General features: G+C 51.8%; 1 protein-coding gene across 1 annotated transcript in view; it reads left to right on the top strand.

The window, feature by feature from the left end:
• The window catches only part of LOC140732863 (glutathione hydrolase 5 proenzyme-like), a 128,431-nt gene extending 102,195 nt beyond the window's left edge, over nt 1-26,236 (top strand). Inside the window, exons 8-12 of the mRNA XM_073055493.1 lie at nt 3,343-3,524; nt 10,154-10,245; nt 15,026-15,147; nt 22,228-22,338; nt 22,571-26,236. Of these exons, the coding sequence (XP_072911594.1) occupies nt 3,343-3,524; nt 10,154-10,245; nt 15,026-15,147; nt 22,228-22,338; nt 22,571-22,729 (666 nt within the window). The 3' untranslated portion in view covers nt 22,730-26,236. The remainder of the gene's footprint in view (nt 1-3,342; nt 3,525-10,153; nt 10,246-15,025; nt 15,148-22,227; nt 22,339-22,570) is intronic.
• Nucleotides 26,237-26,625: the final 389 nt, after the last annotated feature.

The following is a 26,625-nucleotide window of genomic DNA, read 5'->3' as shown; positions in this document are numbered from 1 at the left end:
AACACCGACACTCCCCACACCCCTCACCGTGACACTGACACTCCCCACACCCCATCACCGTGACACCGACACACCCCACACCCCTCACTGTGACTGACACACCCCACACCCCTCACCGTGACACCGACACACCCCACACCCCTCACTGTGACACTGACACTCCCCACACCCCATCACCGTGACACCGACACACCCCTCACCCCACACCCCTCACTGTGACACCGACACACCCCACACCCCTCACCGTGACACCGACACACCCCACACCCCTCACTGTGACTGACACACCCCACACCCCATCACCGTGACACCGACACACCCCACACCCCATCACCCCTCACTGTGACACCGACACACCCCACACCCCTCACTGTGACTGACACACCCCACACCCCATCACCGTGACACCGTCACACCCCACACCCCATCACCCCTCACTGTGACACCGACACACCCCACACCCCTCACTGTGACTGACACACCCCACACCCCATCACCGTGACACCGACACACCCCACACCCCTCACTGTGACTGACACACCCCACACCCCATCACCGTGACACCGACACACCCCACACCCCTCACTGTGACACTGACACACCCCTCACCCCTCACTGTGACACTGACACACCCCACACCCCTCACCGTGACACCGACTCACCCCACACCCCTCACCCCTCACTGTGACACTGACACACCCCACACCCCTCACTGTGACACCGACACACCCCACACCCCATCACCGTGACACCGACACACCCCACACCCCACACCCCTCACTGTGACACCGACACTCCCCACAACCCTCACTGTGACACTGACACACCCCTCACCCCTCACCGTGACACTGACACACCCCACACCCATCACCGTGACACTGACACACCCCACACCCCATCACCGTGACACTGACACACCCCACACCCCTCACTGTAACACCGACACTCCCCACACCCCATCACCGTGACACCGACACACCCCACACCCCTCACTGTGACACCGACACACCCCACACCCCTCACTGTGACAGTGACACACCCCACACCCCACACTGTGACACCGACACTCCCCACACCCCATCACCGTGACACCGACACACCCCACACCCCTCACTGTCACTGACACACCCCACACCCCTCACTGTGACACCGACACACCCCACACCCCATCACCGTGACACTGACACACCCCACACCCCTCACCCCTCACTGTGACACTGACACACCCCACACCCCTCACTGTGACACCGACACACCCCACAACCCTCACTGTGACACTGACACACCCCACACCCCTCACTGTAACACCGACACACCCCACACCCCATCACCGTGACACCGACACACCCCTCACCCCTCACTGTAACACCGACACACCCCACAACCCATCACCGTGACACCGACACTTCCCACACCCCATCACCGTGACACCGACACACCCCACACCCCTCACTGTGACACTGACACACCCCTCACCCCTCACTGTGACACTGACACACCCCACACCCCTCACTGTGACACCGACTCACCCCACACCCCTCACCATGACACTGACACACCCCACACCCCTCACCCCTCACCATGACACTGACACACCCCACACCCCTCACTGTGGCAATGACATCTCTGTTGATCAGTGTAAGATATTGTTCTGGACCTGTCACTTAGATTTGTCAAAAACTACAGCAGAGAAATAGGCCCTTCAGCCCATCTAGTTGATGCCGAGCCATTTAAGCTGCCTCCCCTTATTGACCTACTCCAGGACCATAGCCCTCCATACCCTTACCATCCATGTACCTGTCTAAACTGCTCTGAAATGTTAAAATCCAGCTCGAATGCACCACTTGTGCTCATTACGCACTCTCACAACCCTCTGAGTGAAGAGGTTTCCCTCATGTTCCCTTAAACTTTTCACCTTTAGCCCTTAACTCATGACCTCTGGTCGTAGTCCCTCCCAATCTCAGTGGAAAAGGCTTGCTTGCATTTACCCTATCTATATCTCTCATAGTTGTGTACACCTCTATCTAATCTCCCCTTAATCTTCTACATTCCAGGGAGTGAAGTTCTAACCTATTCAGTCTTTCCTTATAACTCAGGTCCAATAGTCCTGGTAAATTTTCTCATTTCTCTTTCAGCCTCATTTACAGCTTTCCTGTAGGCAGGTGACCAAAACTGCACACAACGCTCCAAATTAGGTCTCACCGATGTTTTATACAACTTCAACATAACGTCCCATTTCCTGTGCCAATGTGCCAGAAGCTTTCTTTACAATCCTGTCTACCTCTGACGCCGTTTTCAATGCATTATGGGCCCGTGTTCCCAGATTCCTTTGCTCTGCCGCCCTCCTCAGTGTCCGACTGTTCGCTGTGTGAGACCTACCCTGACTGGTCCGACCGAAGTGCGACATCTCACACTTGTCTACCTTAAATTCCATCTGACACTTCTCAGCCCATTCTTCCAGCTGACGCAGATCCCTCGACGAGCCACGATGGCCTCCCTCCCTCTCCACTACTCCTCCAATCTTGGTGTTATCTGCTAATTTGCTGATCCGGCTTACCACATTCTCATCCAGATCGTTGATATACTGTAGATGACAATCACTAACCGACCCAGCCACAATCCTTGTGGCACTCCAGTAGTCACAGGCCTCCAGTCAGAGAGGCAACCGTCCACTACCACTCTCTGGCCTCTCCCACAAAGCCAACGTCCAACCCCATTTGCTACCTCATTCTGAACCCCGAGCGACTGAACATTCTGGACAGCGTCCCATACGGGACCCTGTCAAAGGCCTTACTAAAGTCCATGTAGACGACATCCACTGTCTTGCCCTCATCAACTTTCCTGGTAACTTGCTTGAAAAACTCTGTATAAGATTGGTTAGACGTGACCTACCAGGCACTAAGCCATGCTGACTATCCTTAATCAGTCCATGCTTGTCCACGTACTCATTTATCCCGTCCCTGATGTCAGGCTCACTGCCCTATAATTTCTGGTTCATTCTTAGAGCCTTTCTTAAACAGCAGAACAACACTGGCTGTCTTCCAATCCTCTGGTACCTTTCCTGTCGCTAAGGATGATTCAAATATCTCTGCTCGGGCCCCAGCAATATCTGCAATTGCCTACCTCAGGGTCTGCATGATCTCCCCGGGGACTTCGCCCCGACGCACTCTCCAAGGTGCGCTCACTCCTCAGAGGGAGACGGTACTCTGCTCAACACTCTCAACACCGTGCCAAGTTGCCTCACCTGTTCTGCCCCCTGCCGCAGTCACCCGAGGGTGGGCAGGGAGGTCACCCTGCGGTCTCCCCACCCATACCCAGTTCAGATGCTTTTCCTCCCCACAGATGCAGCTGTTGCTGAACGAAAAGGTCATCGCAGGTATCCGTCACCGCATCCACAACCTAACCAATGATCCAGCATATTACGAAAATGACTTTTTCGTGCGGGAGTCGTACGGCACCAGTCACTTGTCGGTCATGGACAAGGAAGGGAACGCTGTCTCTGTCACCAGTAGCATCAATCATATGTAAGTTCACCCCTCCCTCCTACACATCGTCATTCCCAGTCACGGCTGGGGCGGTGTGACCACGGAAAGGTCTCCGTGTCTCGTGATGCCCCATGGGAGGCAGGTTGTGTAACCAGGCGTGCCAGAGGTATTGTCACGTGTACTAAAACACAGTGAAAAGCTTGACAGTCCATACAGAGGGGCAGCGGAGGGGGGAGAGGGAGAGGGAGAGGGACAGGCAGATCACCTCTTCACTTTAGTGACACCTGTTGCAGAATTTCAAAGGAAAGGAAAGTAATAAATGCGATGCCACACCGGGGCGTTAAGTGAAACTCTCAGACTGGAAGTAAAATCGAAGCACAAAATGAATACTGCTCACTTCCAGCGTCCGTCGAAACGCAGTCCTCTTTCCCAACAGTGAGCCGGGATTGTAATGCAGCTGTGCTTCCGTTCAAGTCTCGACAAGACTACAAGGAAAAGAAGGGAGTTAATCACACCGTAACGAGTCAGTACTGTGCACATTCACGAGTGCAATGGCTGAACCTGCCTGCGGGCGCTCGTTGACCTCACTGCAGAGGGTGCGGTGCGGTCAAGGCAGGGCCCCCCTCCCTACACTCAGCTCCGTAACGTGCCACAGATCTGTGCCCACTGGAAGTCCCGGATGAAAGACTTGTTCAGGATGTTGTCTACTGGGATTCAGGAATGTTCCTCAGGACCATACCCCTCCCAGTCCATGAGGTACTGGCCCTTACCCGTACGTCCATCGAGCAGGGGGGGTGGGGGTTACTGGAGTCAGGGAGAAGTCGAGCTGGGAAACGTGGAACACTGGGTGGATCTTCATTGATGATGCTAGGCGCAACCTATATGGGACCTGCTCCAGTATGAATGGGGCCAACTTGTGGTTCTTGACTTGACTTTCAGGGTCAGATCTCGACGCCGGCCAAATCTTCCCTCCTGGCTTGAAAGCCCTCACCTGTTGACGGAGTTAGTCAGTCTGCCGGGCGTGCTGTTTCTGGGCGCTCAGCAGAGAAGCCCTGACTCGTCTCCGGGTGCGCTTGAGGGGAGCCTCGAGGCTGAACACATGTTGAACCACGAGTGTGGGAGCTTGGGGAGGGCAATGAAGTGGGCTGCCCTGGAAAATCTTTAGTGTCCAAAGCTTCAAAGTCCATTTAGGATTCAGATGGCAGAGGGGAAGAAGTTGTTCCTAAATCGCTGACTGTGTGCCTTCAGGCTTCTGTACCTCCTACTTGTTGGTAACAGTGAGAAAAGGGCATGCCCTGGGTGCTGGAGGTCTTTAATAATGGACACTGCCTTTCTGAGACGCCGCTCCCTGAAGATGTCCTGCGTACTTTGTAGGCTAGTACCCAAGATGGAGCTGACTAGATTTACAACTTTCTGCAGCTTCTTTTGGTCCTGTGCAGTAGCCCCTCCATACCAGACAGTGATGCAGACTGTCAGAATGCTCTCCACGGTACAACTGTAGAAGTTTTTGAGTGTATTTGTTGACATGCCAAATCTCTTCAAACTCCTAATGAAGTATAGCCGCTGTCTTGCCTTCTTTATAACTACATCGATATGTTGGGACCAGGATAGATCCTCAGAGATCTTGACACCCTGGAACTTGAAACTGCTCACTCTCTCCACTTCTGATCCCTCTGTGAGGATTGGTATGTGTTCCTTCGTCTTACCCTTCCTGACGTCCACAAACAGCTCTTTCATCTTACTGACATCGAGTGCCAGGTTGTTGCTGTGGCACCACTCCACTAGTTGGCATATCTCACTCCTGTACGCCCTCTCGTCACCACCTGAGATTCTACCAACAATGGTTGTATCATCAGCAAATTTTTAGATAGTATTTGAGCTATGCCTAGCCACACAGTCACGTGTATACAGAGAGTAGAGCAGTGGGCTAAGCACACACCCCTGAGGTGCTCCAGTGTTGATCATCAGCGAGGAAGATGTGTTATCATCAATCCGCACAGATTGTGGTCTTCCAGTTAGGAAGTCGAGGATCCAGTTACAGAGGGAGGTACAAAGGATCAGGCTCTTCAACATCTCAATCAGGATTGTGGGAATGATGGTATTAAATGCTGAGCTATAGCATCCTGACGTAGGTGTTTGTGCTGTCCAGATGGTCTAAAGCCATGTGAAGAGCCATTGAGACTGCATCTGCCATTGACCTATTGTGGTGACGGGCAAATTTCAGGGGGTCCAGGTCCTTGCTGAGGCAGGAGTTCAGTCTAGTCATGACCAACCTCTCAAAGCATTTCATCACCGTCGATGTGAATGCTACCGGGCGATAGTCATTAAAGCAGACCACATTATTCTTCTTAGGCACTGGAATAATCGTTGCCTTTTTGAAACAAGTGGGAACTTCTGCCTGTAGCAGTGAGAGGTTGAAAATGTCTTTGAATACTCCCGCTAGTTGGTCAGCACAGGTTTTCAGAGCCTTACCAGGTACCCCATCGGGACCTTCTGCCTTGCCAGGGTTCACTCTCTTTAAAGACAGCCTAACATCGGCCTCTGAGACAGAGATCACAGGGTCATCAGGTGCAGCAGGGATCTTCACAGCTGTAGTTGTGTTCTCCCTTTCAAAGCGGGCATAGAAGGAGTTAAGTTCACCTGGTAGTGAAGAATCACTGTCATTCATGCTATTGGGTTTCGCTTTGTAGGAAGTAATGTCTTGCAGACTCTGCCAGAGTTGCCGTGCATCCAATGTCGCCTCCAACCTCATTTCAAATTGTCTCCTCACCCTCGAAATATCCCTCCACAAATCATACCCGGATTTCTGGTACAGGCCTGGGTCGCCAGACTTGAATGCCACAGGTCTAGCCTTCAGCAGACGACACACCTCCTGGTTCATTCACGGCTTCTGGTTTGGGAATGTCTTTGTGGGCACACACTCATCCACACACCTCCTGGTTCATTCACGGCTTCTGGTTTGGGAATGTCTTTGTGGGCACACACTCATCCACACACCTCCTGGTTCATTCACGGCTTCTGGTTTGGGAATGTCTTTGTGGGCACACACTCATCCACACAGGTTTTAATGAAGTCGGTAAAACTGTAGCACGCTCATCCAGATTCGAAGAAACCGATCAATGACCAAAATGGTGGTGCTTCCATTAGACCTGTGATGAAATCTACTGAGGGATGGGACAGACAGTAGACTCACAGGGCACTGGTGCAATGTCTCGTTCTGAGCCCAGGTGGAACAGGTGGGGGCAAAGTCATAGACATCCTGGCACATAAATGGCCACGAGAAACTTTTCTTCATAAACTCTTGGGGCCATTGGATTTCCGGATGTCCAGCCAGACGGGAGGAGTGACCCCATTCCAGCACTTTGGAACGCACCACAAAGAGACAAACAGCCAGTTGGGGGGTCCCCCATCCGGGCCTGCGTCCGACTGTTGGGCGGCCCTCGCCTCTCCCAGGTGCAGCGATACACGAGGTCTGGATTGGCATTGTCCTCAGATCCATCGAACTGTCAGTGTCGCCATTCCTCCGGGCCCTCGGTGACAGCCGCAGTTCCTCCGGGCCCTCGGTGACAGCCGCATTCCTCCGGGCCCTCGGTGACAGCCGCAGTTCCTCCGGGCCCTCAGTGACAGCCGCAGTTCCTCCGGGCCCTCGGTGACAGCCGCAGTTCCTCCGGGCCCTCGGTGACAGCCGCATTCCTCCGGGCCCTCGGTGACAGCCGCAGTTCCTCCGGGCCCTCGGTGACAGCCGCATTCCTCCGGGCCCTCGGTGACAGCCGCAGTTCCTCCGGGCCCTCGGTGACAGCCGCATTCCTCCGGGCCCTCGGTGACAGCCGCAGTTCCCCGGGCCCTCGGTGACAGCCGCAGTTCCTCGGGCCCTCGGTGACAGCCGCATTCCTCGGGCCCTCGGTGACAGCCGCATTCCTCCGGGCCCTCGGTGACAGCCGCAGTTCCCCGGGCCCTCGGTGACAGCCGCAGTTCCTCGGGCCCTCGGTGACAGCCGCATTCCTCGGGCCCTCGGTGACAGCCGCATTCCTCCGGGCCCTCGGTGACAGCCGCAGTTCCCCGGGCCCTCGGTGACAGCCGCATTCCTCCGGGCCCTCAGTGTCGCCATTCCTCCGGGCCCTCGGTGACAGCCGCATTCCTCCGGGCCCTCAGTGTCGCCATTCCTCCGGGCCCTCGGTGACAGCCGCAGTTCCTGGTTCTCAACATGGTAATTCCTCTCGGCCGGAGTCCAGCAACGGGAAGGAAAGGCACAAGGGCGAAGCCGGCTGGAGGACAGCTCCACTCTCGACGTCGGATGCGTGAGTGGTCAGGACAGGTCTGGCTGCCGCAGCAGCGGGGCTGTGGTGTGACGCCGCGTTAGCTCTGAAAATGCTCAGCCGACACCGACCGTCCGTCCGTCCTGCTGAGCCGCGATGGACAGATGACGCGGCGATAAAAGTTCACAAACCCCATGAAGCGCCGTACCTGTTTGATTGTAGACAGTTTAGGCCATTCCATAGCATCCTGATCTTTACTCGAATCACAAACAAAAGAAAATCTGCAGATGCTGGAAATCCAGATAACGACACACACAAAATGCTGGTGGAACGCAGCAGGCCAGGCAACATCTATAGGGAGAAGCGCTGTCGACGTTTCGGGCTGAGACCCTTCGTCAGGACTAACTGAAAGAAGAGATAGTAAGAGATTTGAAAGTAGGAGGGGGAGGGGGAGATCCAAAATGATAGGAGAAGACCGGAGGGGGTGGGATGAAGCTAAGAGCTGGAAAGGTGATTGGCTAAAGGGATACAGAGCTGGAGAAGGGAGAGGATCATGGGACGGGAGGCCGAGGGAGAAAGAAAGGGGGTGGGGAGCACTAGAGGGAGATGGAGAGCAGGCCGGCTGCCTGGCCTGCTGCGTTCCACCAGCATTGTGTGTGTGTTGCTTGAATTTCCAGCATCTGCAGATTTCCTCGTGAACGCACCCAAAATGCTGGCCTGCTGAGTTCCTGTGGCATTTTGTGTCTGAACTCTGCTCGGGTCCATTTGAACACTGGATGGGGGAAGTACAGAGCCCAAAAATGAGTCTTTATGGAACTCCCACTTCCCTAGCTTGGCTCTGATGGAGAGGGATTGTGACCGAGGGAAGTTCGGAAGAATCTGGCTGTTGTAATACATGAATCACAGTTAACAGGAAAGTGCTGTGACAGGCAGTTAACAGGCAGGCACAGTTAAGAAAGCAAACAGCATTTTGGCTTTTATTGCAAAAGAGGTTGGAGTTTAAGAATAGCAACACACACAAAATGCTGGGGGAACTCAGCAGGCCAGGCAGCATCTGTGGAAAAAAGTTTCAAGCTGTGACCCTTCATCAGTCGTGCTCGGATTTCCAGCATCTGCAGATTTTCTATTATTTGTGACTGGAGTTTAAGAATAGTTTTGTTACAGTTGTACATGGTGTCGTAGAAACGACACTTTGTATACTGTGCACCCTTATCTAAAACTGGATACAGTAGCATTGGGAGAAGTTGAAAGGATATTCATCGGGGTGGTCATAAACTCAGAGGATTCTGCAGATGCTGGAAGTCTAGAGCGAAATGCTGGTGTAGCTCAGCATATCAGACAGTAACTATGGAAGGGAATAACTGGTACTGTTGGTCGATCTTTGTCAGCATAACCTTCAATTTGATGGCAAGAAAATCAGTTTCTCCAGTTTAGAGTAATTTCTGACCCTCCATTTTTCTCTTTTTCCATTTCCCATTCTTGCTCCACTCTTACACTTCTCCTCGCGTGTCCTCTGGTACCCCTCCTCCTTCCCTTTATCCCGTGGTCCACTCTCCTGTCATATTCCTCCTCGCGTGTCCTCTGGTACCCCTCCTCCTTCCCTTTATCCCATGGTCCACTCTTCTCTCCTGTCATATTCCTCCTCCCGTGTCCTCTGGTACCCCTCCTCCTTCCCTTTATCCCGTGGTCCACTCTCCTGTCATATTCCTCCTCGCGTGTCCTCTGGTACCCCTCCTCCTTCCCTTTATCCCGTGGTCCACTCTCCTGTCATATTCCTCCTCGCGTGTCCTCTGGTACCCCTCCTCCTTCCCTTTATCCCGTGGTCCACTCTCCTGTCATATTCCTCCTCGCGTGTCCTCTGGTACCCCTCCTCCTTCCCTTTATCCCGTGGTCCACTCTCCTGTCATATTCCTCCTCGTGTGTCCTCTGGTACCCCTCCTCCTTCCCTTTATCCCGTGGTCCACTCTCCTGTCATATTCCTCCTCGCGTGTCCTCTGGTACCCCTCCTCCTTCCCTTTATCCCGTGGTCCACTCTCCTGTCATATTCCTCCTCGCGTGTCCTCTGGTACCCCTCCTCCTTCCCTTTATCCCGTGGTCCACTCTCCTGTCATATTCCTCCTCCTTCAGCCATTCACCTTTTCCACCTATTGCCTTTCATCTACCCCAGCCACCCACATACCCCCTCACCTGATCTCACCTGTCAGCTTGTACTCTTTCCTTGTCCCCAGAGTCTTATTCTGGCCTCTGCCCTCTTCTGTTCCAGTCTTGGTGAAGGATCTCAGCTCGAAAAGTCAACTGTTTATTCCAATAGATGCGAGGGAGTTAAATACAATGACAAAGGACCACCAATTAGCCTCCTTCCTGAAAACAGAACTGGATAGGCTATGGGTAAACTGTGTTTTCTATCAACAGATTTGGCTCCATGGTCTATTCTAAGAGTACTGGCATCATCCTAAACAATCAACTGGCTGACTTCTGTGACAGTGTTAAAGTAAACGGTCCTCGTAAGTACAAGTGAAAGAGTAACGGGTTCGGGAACATGACCTGAGGCGAACAGGAAGCACAGCCATCTGTTAAAACAGCAACTGGTGGAGACATTCAGTACATCAGGCAACATCTGTTGGAGGAGAAATGTTTCAGAATAAAGACCCTCCTCAAGAATTGTTCTGCTCCCTTAACTGTGTTTCTCTCCCTGCAAGTGATGTCTGATATGCTGAGTGCTTCCATCAGCTTCTGTGATTGAGCGGTGAAGAGTCCATGTTATCATACTCGAGAGCTATTCCATGGTCCTTCGACAGAACGGTGGTACGAGCTGTCATAGTTTTGTGTGCTCTAGGGGTGTAATTGGAGAGGAGATGTCCTGGATGTGTGGAGTCTTATTCCTCACCTACACTACAGCCGGTTGCCTGCAATAGCTCCTCAGTGTCAGTGGAGCCACGACTGACTGCTTTCCCAAGGCAATGGGAAGTCATAGGAGGGTGGTAGATTTCCGTGCCCACAACTCTCTGCAGTTTCTGGCAGTCATACCAAGCTGCAAGGCACCCAGACAAAATGCATCAATAAAAATCGGCGAGCGTTGGTGGAAATGTGCCAAGTTTCTTTTGCCTTCTGACAAAGAAGAGGCATTGGTGAGCTCTCTTGACCGTGACATCAGCAAGGCTGGCCCAGGCAGGCCTGCCAGCTCAAAGTTCACACTGTCTCAATGTCAGCAGCGTGGGCACCAACCCTTTCCTCAGGTCAATGAACCACTGTCATGAAGGGAAAGGTTGTCATTGGGTTTCTCAACCTCGCCCCACAGACAAGAGAGTTAACACGTACAAACAAGCTGGATGAACTCAACAGGCCAGGCTGCACCCGTTGAAAGGAGCAGTCAATGTATCGGCCGAGACCCTTCGTCAGGAGTTAGAGAGTTGCTGGCTAATCTCCTCCCATTTCTGTGATTAAAGACACACCCAGCAGCCTCCCCTCCATCTTCACTTCTCGTTACCTCAATAAGGTAGTTGGCCGAATCCGTGGCCCCACCTATCCCTTCCGATTCTCTCGTCTCCGCCCTCCCATCAGGCAGAATTTACAAAACCTCGAAAGCATGTCCCACTGGCTGTAGGACAGCTGTCATATGACCATTGAATAGTTCACGACAACACGTCCCACCGGCTGTAGGACAGCTGTCATGTGACCATTGAATAGTTCACGACAACACGTCCCACCGGCTGTAGGACAGCTGTCATGTGACCATTGAATAGTTCACGACAACACGTCCCACCGGGCTGTAGGACAGCTGTCATGTGACCATTGAATAGTTCACGACAACACGTCCCACCGGCTGTAGGACAGCTGTCATGTGACCATTGAATAGTTCACGACAACACGTCCCACCGGCTGTAGGACAGCTGTCATGTGACCATTGAATAGTTCACGACAACACGTCCCACCGGCTGTAGGACAGCTGTCATGTGACCATTGAATAGTTCACGACAACACGTCCCACCGGCTGTAGGACAGCTGTCATGTGACCATTGAATAGTTCACGACAACACGTCCCACCGGGCTGTAGGACAGCTGTCATGTGACCATTGAATAGTTCACGACAACACGTCCCACCGGGCTGTAGGACAGCTGTCATGTGACCATTGAATAGTTCACGACAACACGTCCCACCGGGCTGTAGGACAGCTGTCATGTGACCATTGAATAGTTCACGACAACACGTCCCACCGGGCTGTAGGACAGCTGTCATGTGACCATTGAATAGTTCACGACAACACGTCCCACCGGGCTGTAGGACAGCTGTCATGTGACCATTGAATAGTTCACGACAACACGTCCCACCGGGCTGTAGGACAGCTGTCATGTGACCATTGAATAGTTCACGACAACACGTCCCACCGGGCTGTAGGACAGCTGTCATGTGACCATTGAATAGTTCACGACAACACGTCCCACCGGGCTGTAGGACAGCTGTCATGTGACCATTGAATAGTTCACGACAACACGTCCCACCGGGCTGTAGGACAGCTGTCATGTGACCATTGAATAGTTCACGACAACACGTCCCACCGGGCTGTAGGACAGCTGTCATGTGACCATTGAATAGTTCACGACAACACGTCCCACCGGGCTGTAGGACAGCTGTCATGTGACCATTGAATAGTTCACGACAACACGTCCCACCGGGCTGTAGGACAGCTGTCATGTGACCATTGAATAGTTCACGACAACACGTCCCACCGGCTGTAGGACAGCTGTCATGTGACCATTGAATAGTTCACGACAACACGTCCCACCGGCTGTAGGACAGCTGTCATGTGACCATTGAATAGTTCACGACAACACGTCCCACCGGCTGTAGGACAGCTGTCATGTGACCATTGAATAGTTCACGACAACACGTCCCAGCGGCTGTAGGACAGCTGTCATGTGACCATTGAATAGTTCACGACAACACGTCCCAGCGGCTGTAGGACAGCTGTCATGTGACCATTGAATAGTTCACGACAACACGTCCCAGCGGCTGTAGGACAGCTGTCATGTGACCATTGAATAGTTCACGACAACACGTCCCAGCGGCTGTAGGACAGCTGTCATGTGACCATTGAATAGTTCACGACAACACGTCCCAGCGGCTGTAGGACAGCTGTCATGTGACCATTGAATAGTTCACGACAACACGTCCCAGCGGCTGTAGGACAGCTGTCATGTGACCATTGAATAGTTCAGGACAACACGTCCCAGCGGCTGTAGGACAGCTGTCATGTGACCATTGAATAGTTCAGGACAACACGTCCCAGCGGCTGTAGGACAGCTGTCATGTGACCATTGAATAGTTCAGGACAACACGTCCCAGCGGCTGTAGGACAGCTGTCATGTGACCATTGAATAGTTCAGGACAACACGTCCCAGCGGCTGTAGGACAGCTGTCATGTGACCATTGAATAGTTCACGACAACACGTCCCAGCGGCTGTAGGACAGCTGTCATGTGACCATTGAATAGTTCACGACAACACGTCCCAGCGGCTGTAGGACAGCTGTCATGTGACCATTGAATAGTTCACGACAACACGTCCCACCGGCTGTAGGACAGCTGTCATGTGACCATTGAATAGTTCACGACAACACGTCCCACCGGCTGTAGGACAGCTGTCATGTGACCATTGAATAGTTCACGACAACACGTCCCACCGGGCTGTAGGACAGCTGTCATGTGACCATTGAATAGTTCACGACAACACGTCCCACCGGCTGTAGGACAGCTGTCATGTGACCATTGAATAGTTCACGACAACACGTCCCAGCGGCTGTAGGACAGCTGTCATGTGACCATTGAATAGTTCACGACAACACGTCCCAGCGGCTGTAGGACAGCTGTCATGTGACCATTGAATAGTTCACGACAACACGTCCCAGCGGCTGTAGGACAGCTGTCATGTGACCATTGAATAGTTCACGACAACACGTCCCAGCGGCTGTAGGACAGCTGTCATGTGACCATTGAATAGTTCACGACAACACGTCCCAGCGGCTGTAGGACAGCTGTCATGTGACCATTGAATAGTTCACGACAACACGTCCCAGCGGCTGTAGGACAGCTGTCATGTGACCATTGAATAGTTCACGACAACACGTCCCACCGGGCTGTAGGACAGCTGTCATGTGACCATTGAATAGTTCACGACAACACGTCCCACCGGGCTGTAGGACAGCTGTCATGTGACCATTGAATAGTTCACGACAACACGTCCCACCGGCTGTAGGACAGCTGTCATGTGACCATTGAATAGTTCACGACAACACGTCCCACCGGCTGTAGGACAGCTGTCATGTGACCATTGAATAGTTCACGACAACACGTCCCACCGGCTGTAGGACAGCTGTCATGTGACCATTGAATAGTTCACGACAACACGTCCCACCGGCTGTAGGACAGCTGTCATGTGACCATTGAATAGTTCACGACAACACGTCCCACCGGCTGTAGGACAGCTGTCATGTGACCATTGAATAGTTCACGACAACACGTCCCACCGGCTGTAGGACAGCTGTCATGTGACCATTGAATAGTTCACGACAACACGTCCCACCGGCTGTAGGACAGCTGTCATGTGACCATTGAATAGTTCACGACAACACGTCCCACCGGCTGTAGGACAGCTGTCATGTGACCATTGAATAGTTCACGACAACACGTCCCACCGGCTGTAGGACAGCTGTCATGTGGCCATTGAATAGTTCACGACAACACGTCCCACCGGCTGTAGGACAGCTGTCATATGGCCATTGAGTTGTTCACGACAACACGTCCCACCGGCTGTAGGACAGCTGTCCTATGGCCATTGAATAGTTCACGACAACACGTCCCACCGGCTGTAGGACAGCTGTCATATGACCATTGATTCGCCATCTTGTATGATAAGCTGGTCTGTGAGCTGACCATCTGCCTCTGTCTGACACTGCAGGTTATTTCCTGCCTGTGCTGCCCTTGTTCTGTAGCTGTTACACTTTATTCTACCAAGTGTTATTGTTTTCCCCTGTTGGACTGATGTGGTGAAATAATCAGTATGGATGGCATCCAAGCAAAGATTTTCACTGTGGAACAACAATTTAGCAATTCCACTACAGGCTGTGTTTGAGGGAGAGTCGCTGGCTCATCATCCCCTTTAATTAAATAACTGTCTTCCTCTCAGTGTCCATTTGGCCTTTGATGATGTCACAGGGGCAAGGGGAGGTGAGGTGGCAGATCAGGAGTGACTGATGCACTCAGAGATTGGTTCCGCTTTCTCTTTCAGTTCTATCCCAGCGGCAGCCCCCGTCCTCCATGACTCCCACGATTCTGCTGTCGAAGGACAAAAGCTCCATGATGCTGGTCGGGGCAGCTGGAGGCAAGAAGATCATCAGCGCCACTGCTCAGGTAAAAGGTGATCTTCAGCTTTATGGACTCAGGTGGGCCTGAGGCTGGACATCAGGCCTGCGTTGCGGAAAGTGCCCGTATCCCAGATCGAGCTGTGCACATCCGGCCTCTGGCCTCTTGGACCTAACCGGTGGCCACAGAGTGTCTGTATGTTCATGGTCTTCTGCTGCTGTTGACTCTTCACTTCAAGGCTCAGAGTTGTTTTTCTGCACACCGCTGTTGTAGCAAGTGGTTATTTGAGTTACTGTCGCCTTGCTGGTAGTCAAACATTCTCTCTCATTTTTACTCACTGAACTGCCACTAACTGGGTGTGTTCAGTTTCTTACACAATTCTCTGTAAACTCGAGTGTGTTGTGTGTGACAATCTGAAGAGATCAGCAGTTTCAAACCACCCCGACAGGCGCCAACAATCACTCCACCGTCAAAGTCACTTAGATCACATTTCTTCCCCGTTATGATGTTTGGCCTGAAATAAACAGAAATAAATTGTGTGAAAGAGAGACAGTGTTCAGATACCTGATGACAGACAGGAAGAAACTGTTTCTGAATTGTGGAGTGTGTGTCTTCAGGCTCTTGTCCCTCCCTCCTGATGGTAGTAGTGAGAAAGGTGCACGTCCCAGAGGGTGAGGCCGGGTCCACAGCTCCCTGTGTGTGCACTGGAGCTGGTCAGGGTGCTGTCCACAGTACACGCACACCAGTGGAAACCAGCATCGGTTTTTGGTGTCCTCCCAAATCCTGTTGGCTGAATGATCCCTGTGGGCACTCTGGGCCACCCCATGCAGAACCAGCCCCTGGGCCAATGTTTGTGTACAGGATCGAGGGATGCTCGTTCGGAATGGGAGACATACCCCACTGCAGGCAATGGGGAGGTTAAATCCCACTAATTGACCAGCCTGCTTGTTTGCTACCTGTAACTCTGCTGGTGTTCAGGACAGCAATGAAGATCCCCCAACTCTGCTGGTGTTCAGGACAGCAATGAAGATCCCCCAACTCTGCTGGTGTTCAAGACAGCAATGAAGATCCCCCAACTCTGCTGGTGTTCAAGACAGCAATGAAGATCCCCCAACTCTGCTGGTGTTCAGGGTCAGCAATGAAGATCCCCCAACTCTGCTGGTGTTCAAGACAGCAATGAAGATCCCCCAACTCTGCTGGTGTTCAAGACAGCAATGAAGATCCCCCAACTCTGCTGGTGTTCAAGACAGCAATGAAGATCCCCCAACTCTGCTGGTGTTCAGGGTCAGCAATGAAGATCCCCCAACTCTGCTGGTGTTCAGGGTCAGCAATGAAGATCCCCCAACTCTGCTGGTGTTCAGGGTCAGCAATGAAGATCCCCCAACTCTGCTGGTGTTCAGGGTCAGCAATGAAGATCCCCCAACTCTGCTGGTGTTCAGGGTCCCGTCAGTAGCTCAGTTTTCACTCCTGTCGGTCGTGCAAGTCCCGGGTGCAGGCCGAGGAACAGTGTAAATAAACAACACTGTAAACTCAGCTGTAAATTCTTCATTGCTGTCTTCAAAACAGTTTTGTTTGACCAGTTACTATTGTCAGCCCTGATCTGAACCCCCAAACCTGGAGGACCGGTGGACCATTCCTGGTCTGGCCTCTACCCTGTGACCTGTTTGGCATGGGTGACCCTACCAAGGGCCAAAGCATAAAGCCCGAGCTCCATCCAGCACAGTCCTCTGGATCACTGAGCCTCCAAACCACCACGACAAGGCTGTGATCCTCTGGATCACTGAGCCTCCAAACCACCACGACAAGGCTGTGATCCTCTGGATCACTGAGCCTCCAAACCACCACGACAAGGCTGTGATCCTCTGGATCATTGAGCCTCCAAACCACCACGACAAGGCTGTGATCCTCTGGATCATTGAGCCTCCAAACCACCACGACAAGGCTGTGATCCTCTGGATCACTGAGCCTCCAAACCACCACAACAAGGCTGTGATCCTCTGGATCACTGAGCCTCCAAACCACGACAAGGCTGTGATCCTCTGGATCACTGAGCCTCCAAACCACGACGACAAGGCTGTGATCCTCTGGATCACTGAGCCTCCAAACCACCATGACAAGGCTGTGATCCTCTGGATCACTGAGCCTCCAAACCACCACGACAAGGCTGTGATCCTCTGGATCACTGAGCCTCCAAACCACGACAAGGCTGTGATCCTCTGGATCACTGAGCCTCCTAACCACCACGACAAGGCTGTGATCCTCTGGATCATTGAGCCTCCAAACCACCACGACAAGGCTGTGATCCTCTGGATCATTGAGCCTCCAAACCACCACGACAAGGCTGTGATCCTCTGGATCATTGAGCCTCCAAACCACGACGACAAGGCTGTGATCCTCTGGCCGGACCTGAAGTGAAACGGGAACATTGGTGGTAACTGCCCGGAGGGGTCAGGATTACTCCTGACCTTCTGATACGCCCCCAGCCGCTAGGCCTGTTCATAGCGCTGCAAGTTCCTTACTTGGAGGCTGCTATATCTGGAAGGGCTTGGCCCAGTAGGGAAACATTCGTAGGACGACTGGTCCATGCTGACTAATTTGCCCTCTAAACCTCTCTTTATGCATGTACTTGTCCAGCCACCTCAATAACCTCCTGTACCGGCTCATTGCAGACACCCACAGGTTCCTCCTAATCGTTCCCTTCTCACTCTAAATCAGCGCTCTTGGGACAATTGTTCCCTTTCCCTAAGAAACTTTGTGCTTTTTCCCTATTTCTGCCCCTCATGATTTTATGATATTTTGTGTCCATGATGTAGGTTTGGCTGTCATGGTCTGAAGTATGGTCCTGTGAGGGCTCACGACTCCCTACCCGACACCTCCACATACCTCACATACTCACCTGGAGATCAAATTGAGGCCTTTCTCCGGTCTTCACTGCCAAAGGGCTCCGTTGGCAGAGTCGGGTAACACACACACAGTCTGACTGAGGAACTCCTCAGCAGATCTGTGAGGAGGGGGGAGGAGTGGAGGGATTATCAGTGTTTCTGGTGCTGGCTTGTATGAAGGGGAGAGGTGAGACAAGGGCCTGTAGGTGATTGGTGGATGAAGGAGTGTTAGATAGGTGATTGGTGGATCAAGGAGGAGTAGAAGTTAGGGGATTGGTGGATGAAGGAGTGTTAGATAGGTGATTGGTGGATCAAGGAGGAGTAGAAGTTAGGAGATTGGTGGATGAAGGAGTGTTAGATAGGTGATTGGTGGATCAAGGAGGAGTAGAGGTTAGGAGATTGGTGGATGAAGGAGTGTTAGATAGGTAATTGGTGGATCAAGGAGGAGTAGAGGTTAGGAGATTGGTGGATGAAGGAGTGTTAGATAGGTAATTGGTGGATCAAGGAGGAGTAGAGGTTAGGAGATTGGTGGATGAAGGAGTGTTAGATAGGTGATTGGTGGATCAAAGGAGAAGCAGGTAGGTGATTAGTTTTTCAGGGAGGGGTAAAAGATGATGGGAAGATAGAGGGAGGGATGGAATGGAGAGACAAGAGGCTGGTAGTTGATCAGTAGAGGCAGATGGAGTGAAGTGGGGTGAGGTGACGGTGATGAGGTGATAGGTAGAGGCAGGTGGAGTGAGGTGATGTGAGGGTGAAGGTGAGATGAGGGAGATGAACAGGAAGAAAGGGTTTCCAATGCTGGACTCGGATAGGTAAAGAAAATAATAGTGGGAGCCATCAGGGGAGAGGAAAATGTCAGATGGGGGAGTGGGTGATCCTGTGTGGATGGAACCAGGAGGGGGAGTGTGAGGCAAGTGGATGACGGGACGAGAGGATGTCTTGAGAAAGAGATAAAAACGGAGTCACCCACCTCTCCACTCTCAGTCTGATGCAGGATCCCCCACAGACGCTACCCAACCCTTCACAAGACAGTTATATTCCAAATAAGAAATTTTCAAAGGGAAGAAGGACACTATCATGGCTGACAAGTGAAGTCAGAGCTAAAGTAAAAGCAAAAGAGAGGGCATACAAGGAAGCCAGAGCTAGTGAGAAGATCGAGGATTGGGAAGCTTTTAAAAACTTGCAGAAAGAAACTAAGATGGTCATTAGGAAGGAAAAGATGAATTATGAAAGGAAGCTGGTGACTAATATCAAAGAAGATACTAAAAGCTTTTTCAAGTATATAAAGGGTAAAAGAGAGTCGAGGGTAGATATAGGATCAATACAAAATGATGCTGGAGATATTGTAATGAGAGGTGCAGAGATGGCAGAGGAACTGAATGCGTATTTTCCATCAGTCTTCACAGTGGAAGACATCTGCAGTATACTGGACATTCAAGAGCGTCAGGGAAGTGAAGTATGTGCAGTGAAAATTATAACTGAGAAGGTGCTCAGGAAGCTTAATGGTCTGAGGGTGGATAAATCTCCTGGACCTGATGGAATGCACCCTCGGGTTCTGAAGGAAGTAGCTGGAGAGATTGTGGAGGCATTAACGATGATCTTTCAAGAATCGATAGATTCTGGCATTGTACCTGATGACTGGAAAATTGCAAATGTTATTTACTCCGCTATTTAAAAAGGGTGGGAGGCAGCAGAAAGGAAACTATAGACCTGTTAAGCTGACATTGGTGGTTGGGAGGTTGTAGGAATTGATTGTTAGGGATGAGATAACGGGGTACCTGGAGGCACATGACAAGATAGGCCAAAGCCAGCATGGTTTCCCGCCTGACAAACCTACTGCAATTCTTTGAGGGAATTACAAGCAGGGTAGACAAAGAAGATGCAGTAGATGTGGTGTACTTAGATTTTCAGAAGGCCTTTGACAAGGTGCCATTCAGGAGGCTGCTTATCAGGATAAGATCCCATGGAATTACAGAGGAGTTACTAGCATGGGTGGAGCACTGGCTGATCGGCAGAAAACAGAGAGTGGGAATAAAGGGATCCTATTCTGGCTGCCGGTTACCAGTGGAGTTCCACAGGGGTCGGTGTTGGGAGTGCTGCTTTTTACGATGTATGTCAATGATTTGGACTATGGGATTAATGGATTTCTGGCTAAATTTGCCGATGATACAAAGATAGGTGGAGGAGTGGGTAGTGTTGAGGAAACAGAGAGCCTGCAGAGAGACTTAGATAGTCTAGGGGAATGGGCAAAGAAGTGGCAAATGAAATACAATGTTGGAAAGTGTACGGTCATGCACTTTGGTGGAAGAAATGAACGGGCAGACTACTATTTAGATGGGGAGAGAATTCAAAATGCAGAGATGCAAAGGGACTTGGGAGTCCTTGTGCAAGATACCCTAAAGGTTAACTGCCAGGTTGAGTGGGTTGAAGGCGAATGCAGTGCTGGTATTCATTTCTAGAGGTACAGAGTATAAGAGCAGGGATGTGAAGTTGGGGCTCTATAAGGGATTTGTGAGACTACACTTGGAGAATTGTGTGCAGTTTTGGGCTCCTTATTTTAGAAAGGATATACTGACATTGGAGAGGGTTCAGAGAAGATTCACGAGAATGATTCCAGGAATGAAAGGGTTACCGTATGAGGAACGTCAGGCAGCTCTTGGTCTGTATTCCCTGGAGTTCAGGAGAATGAGGGGGAATCTCATAGAAACATCCCGAATGTTAAAAGGCCTGAACAGATTAGATATGGCAGTTATTTCCCATGGTGGGGGAGTCGAGGACAAGAGGGCACAGCCTCAGGATGGAAGGGCGCCCTTTCAAAACAGAGATATGGAGAAATTTCTTTAGCCAAAGTGTGATGTATCTGTGGAATTTGTTGCCACGTGCAGCTGTGGAGGCCGGGTCGTTGGGTGTATTTAAGGCAGAGATTGATAGGTTCTTGATTGGACATTGGCATCAAAGGTTACGGGAAGGAGGTTGGGAACTGGGGTAGAGGAGGAGAAATAAAGATCAGCCATGATTGAATGGCGGAGCAGACTCAATGGGCCAGATGGCCTAATTCTCCTCCTCTGTCTTATGGTCTTGTGGTCTAACCCAGTGTGCTCCACATTCCATTATCTGCAGTCCCTTGTGACCCCAGGAAGCAGACCTCAGCGTTGTAACTGACCCAAAACCAAGTGATAATTTCATCGCATCCTTGGCCACATTGGTTTCCGACGTGTGCCTGAGTGCAGTGTGTCAGTACCGAGGCCTGCCCCTAGTCCTCTGGAAGGATGGTTCATTGTTCAGATGCTCCTGGAGAGGAGACCAAGGGGTTGGTGAAATGCCCTTGAGGCAGTTGGAAACCGTGGTGCAGGGACCTAATGTACTGGGTGAATGGTGAACTCTGGCTCCTGGCAGGCCTGAGAGAGTTGGCTACAAAGGGACGCAGTGTGTCAGCTGCTGAAAACCCAGAACAGAAAAGCCACCCAGAAATGCCCAGCGAGCATCATCTGTGAAACAATCACCAGAAGTTCTTCACTTTGAAAACCTCTCAGCCCAACTCGACTTGTCAGTTGTTTATGCTTGTGTTTTCTGCTCTGTCACTGTGTGACCCACCTGCCCTCTGATCCCTGACCTGTGTGACTGTCTTGACCTCTGATCCCTGACCTGTGTGACCCACCTGCCCTCTGATCCCTGACCTGTGTGACCCACCTGCCCTCTGATCCTTGATCTAGCTGCTATCTGATCTTTTGTTTGTGTGACTGTCTTGACCTCTGATCCCTGACCTGTGTGACCCACCTGCCCTCCGATCCCTGACCAGTGTGACCCACCTGCCCTCTGATCCCTGACCTGTGTGACCCACCTGCCCTCTGATCCCTGACCTGTGTGACCCACCTGCCCTCTGATCCCTGACCTGGGTGACCCACCTGCCCTCTGATCCCTTACCTGTGTGACCCACCTGCCCTCTGATCCCTGACCTGTGTGACCCACCTGCCCTCTGATCCCTGACCTGTGTGACCCACCTGCCCTCTGATCCTTGATCTAGCTGCTATCTGATCTTTTGTTTGTGTGACTGTCTTGACCTCTGATCCCTGACCTGTGTGACCCACCTGCCCTCTGATCCTTGACCTGTGTGACCCACCTGCCCTCTGATCCCTGACCTGTGTGACCCACCTGCCCTCTGATCCTTGATCTAGCTGCTATCTGATCTTTTGTTTGTGTGACTGTCTTGCCCTCTGATGTCTGACCTGTGCCCTTTCACCTGCAGGTTATTATGAATAAATTATGGTTTGGGCTGAGCCTTGAAGACGCAATCAATAAGCCGAGGATTCATGTGAAGTCTGACAATTCTCTGCTGTTTGAAAACAATTCTGATCCGGTACATTTCTGGATTTCATTGTCAATCAGGGTCATCTTGGGGAAGTGGAGGCTGGTGTTGTGGTGGGGGAGTGGGGGCATGGGGCCAGAGGATGGAGGAGGGTTAGGGTGCAGATGTAGGGAGGGGTCAGAAATATCTCAAGGGTTCACTTTCCTAACTCAGTGGGGACCTGGGAAACCTCCCTATAAGCATGTGACTAAAGGCACCTTTTTGTCCACTTCTTCCTGGACAGGATGTGGTGGAGGCGATGAAGCAGAGGGAACACCAGATGATACAGCAGGACACGGTGCAGGATAAATTGCCATCTGTTGTCCAGGGAATATTTCGTGATCACAGCTGCATGGAGGCTGCGTCAGACCCCAGGAAGCTTGGAAAAGCAGCCGGAGACTAGTCCGGAGATCTGGCCGGGATGGGACAGAGCGTGGGCTTCTGCCCTGATCAGCCCGACCCCTCCCACTGGCCCGAAATCCAGACCCTAACAGGGCAAGTGGTTTGCCACACAATTGAACTGTGACTGGCCTGAGAGGCAGCAGTGCTGTGGATACTGCTGTGCAGTATCCGTCCTCAACAGACAGCAACATGCAACCAGAGCAGGACTTTGGGGAATGGGAAAGGGCCGTCAGATCAGGGGTTCCCCAATATGGTGCACATGTGTCGTAGCAGGGCTGAGGACGAGGTGGAGGGGACTTTGTGCCTAGCTGCCGGATGGGGAAACATCCATCTGCTCAGGTCTGACCCCTCACCACCACTGCCCTCCGATTATCCTTCCCCTCCCCGCACCGACCTTTCACGTAGTCCAGTGCCCGAGCTCCTGCACACGGAGCAGGTTTGATCACAGGGCCCTGATGCGTTACACCCACCTTGCAGAATTCCCAGTTCCAGCTCCTCCACTTGGGATGAGATAAGCATGCGGCTGTAGGGTGAAGTTCTGGGACAGACGCTGGACCTGTGACTGAGACCCGTAGCTCATTTGGCAGACCAAAGCCCCCGGACCCCCCACCGCCCTCCAGTACGGCCCAGGGGAATGTCTACATATCCAGTGATATCTCTCAACCTTTACAAATCATACGCCATGCTGTGCCCACTATTTATCAGCCATAGATAACTACAGCACCAAATCAGGCACTTTGGCCCATCCAGTCCACGCTGAGCTATTGAAGCTGCCTAGTCCTATCATTCTGCACCCGGACCATACCCCTACCATCCATGTACCTATCCAAACTTCTCTTAAACGTTGAAATCCAGCTCATATGCTCCACTCGTTCTGGCAGCTCATTCCACACTTCTTGACTCTCTGAGTGAAGAAGTTTCCCTTCATGTTCTCCTTAAACTTTTCACCTTTAGCCCTTAACCCATGACCTCTAGTTGTAATCCCACTGAATCTCAGTGGAAACGGCTTGCTTGCATTTACCCTATCTATATCTCTCATAATTTTGTAAACCTCTATCTAATCTCCCCTTAATCTTCTACATTCCAGGGAGTGAAGTTCTAACCTATTCAGTCTTTCCTTATAACTCAGGTCCAATAGTCCTGGTAAATTTTCTCATTTCTCTTTCAGCCTCATTTACAGCTTTCCTGTAGGCAGGTGACCAAAACTGCACACAACGCTCCAAATTAGGTCTCACCGATGTTTTATACAACTTCAACATAACGTCCCATTTCCTGTGCCAATGTGCCAGAAGCTTTCTTTACAATCCTGTCTACCTCTGACGCCGTTTTCAATGCATTATGGGCCCGTGTTCCCAGATTCCTTTGCTCTGCCGCCCTCCTCAGTGTCCGACTGTTCGCTGTGTGAGACCTACCCTGACTGGTCCGACCGAAGTGCGACATCTCACACTTGTCTACCTTAAATTCCATCTGACACTTCTCAGCCCATTCTTCCAGCTGACGCAGATCCCTCGACGAGCCACGATGGCCTCCCTCCCTCTCCACTACTCCTCCAATCTTGGTGTTATCTGCTAATTTGCTGATCCGGCTTACCACATTCTCATCCAGATCGTTGATATACTGTAGATGACAATCACTAACCGACCCAGCCACAATCCCTGTGGCACTCCAGTAGTCACAGGCCTCCAGTCAGAGAGGCAACCGTCCACTACCACTCTCTGGCCTCTCCCACAAAGCCAACGTCCAACCCCATTTGCTACCTCATTCTGAACCCCGAGCGACTGAACATTCTGGACAGCGTCCCATACGGGACCCTGTCAAAGGCCTTACTAAAGTCCATGTAGACGACATCCACTGCCTTGCCCTCATCAACTTTCCTGGTAACTTGCTTGAAAAACTCTGTATAAGATTGGTTAGACGTGATCTACCACGCACTAATGAGTCCCCTATCATCCCCTATCTTCTCCCCGTTTCCCTTCAGTGTCACAGAGGCAGACTCTGTGCCAGGGGCCCGACTGTGATTTTCCTCTATTAGGTCACCATCCCTGTCCCCCCCCTCCCCCACCCCGAACAGGATCCAAAGTGATATGCCTGTTGTTGAGGGGGATGGCCACAGGGGCACTCCGCACCCCTTCCTCCTTCCCGACTGCCCTTCCTTGTCCTGCACCTTGGGTGTAACAGCCCCTCTATCTATCCTGTCTGAAGGTCCGCGATCACATTGGGTGAGTGTGTGCGGTGGGTAATCTGTGCCCGTGTCCCACTTCAACTCGCCGTAGTGGAGGAGTGCTACCAGCAGTTCTCGGCTTTTACAAAGGGTCCTGCTCACCCCTCAGTGGTCCTATCGGCTCGCAGGCCCCCGGCCAGGCCTGCTGTTTCAGTGCCAGTGCCCGGGATGGTGTTCGGGAGTGGGGTGCTCGCTGGCAAGCAGACGCATCGCTGAGCTGCCGGGCCCTGGTTCACCCTGGGCACCTGCTGGAGATGACTGCTCAGGCAGCACCTCACCCGTGAGAAGAGCCTGTGACCCTGCAGAGCTCCCTCTGCGGGGGGCTCCGCCGGAACACAGAGGCAGGCAATGGCTGATGGTGGTGCTGCCCGCCCGGAAGGGCGACTCAGTGCGGACTGCACAATACCGTCATCCCATCAGTTCTCCCAGTGTTCAGTGGGTGGCTCCCCACCTCCATGCCGAGGAGGGAGCAAGGATCTATCCGATCAGTCACGGGAAGGAGAGGGGTTCCAGCAGTGTCAGGACAAAGCGTGATTGAACGACGCTGAGAACGTTAAGCAACTGGAACTGACACTGGATTAATGTGTGGAAATGATCTGCCTGAAGCTTGGACTGGGGAAGAGAAGCTGAAGTGCGCTGTGACCTCCGTGTTAGAGCGGGTGAGAAGTACCGCAGACGACGCCCAGAGGCGGGTGTGTGAGACAGCCTCCCTGAGACCTCACCTTTGCACAGGTTGGAGCTGCGTTGATGTGTCAGCTGTTCGCAACACTGAATTTAGATAATCACATGCCCTGAGAGTTTTACTGTACATACTATGCATAAAAGGTATTTTTGGGAAATTAGAATGCCCCTTCAAAATGTGATCCCAGCACGCAGCCAGTAGCAATCACTGTCTCTGTAAAGGAAAATGCATGGTCACAGTCAACTTTTGATGATAGAACTGGGTGTGACTTCTACATCAGTTACATCATGTGAAATCAAATATACTGAGTGTGAAACATTTGTCTGAATGTTTTGTTCAAAGTGTCTGCCACTGCTGGACACTGAGTGCTGCTGGACCATGTGTTCTCCTACACAGACTCAGTCTGTGAATTTGTTCCTTCCTATGATAACTTTCTGTTATTAATGATGTGAGGAATTCTCTCGTTCTGGGAGCTATGAGGAGCCAAAGCGTCAAAGCATGGAATCTAATTCTCTGTCCAGTGTTTATAACTTGTTTAAACATTTTTACATTAGCAACTGAGATTACTCTCAAATGTTGATATTAAACTCATTTTGTTACAAATACCACCCGTGTGTTTGCCAGTGCTCTTTGACCTTCACCAAACGGTCAGCCATTTCTGTTCACCCTCCACTTCAGCCACGGTCACAGTTAACAGTTACCCCACCCAGTCAATGGCCTCATCTGCCCAGGATCAAAGAGATACTTCCATCAGTTCTCAGGCTGTTGCCAAGAACAGTGTTTCCTCTGGTGTGGTGGGAGCGACGGAGAAAATGAGAGAAGTGAGAATGGAGATGTGAAGAGCAGAGGGGAGGAAGCAGTTTAAAGGAGATGTGTGAGAGGAGGTTCTTGCAGAGAGACTGGTGCCTGGTACGGTAAGTCTGCCGAATTGCTGGAGCCAGGCACGTCAGGTGTGAACACGGCTGGGATTTGGACTGCACGCCGACAGATGGGA

Source organism: Hemitrygon akajei, chromosome 9 (genome assembly GCF_048418815.1).
Source record: "Hemitrygon akajei chromosome 9, sHemAka1.3, whole genome shotgun sequence".
NCBI lineage: Eukaryota > Metazoa > Chordata > Chondrichthyes > Myliobatiformes > Dasyatidae > Hemitrygon > Hemitrygon akajei.
The sequence above is the reverse complement of the archived record's forward strand: the minus strand, read 5'-3'. Positions and strand labels throughout refer to the sequence as shown.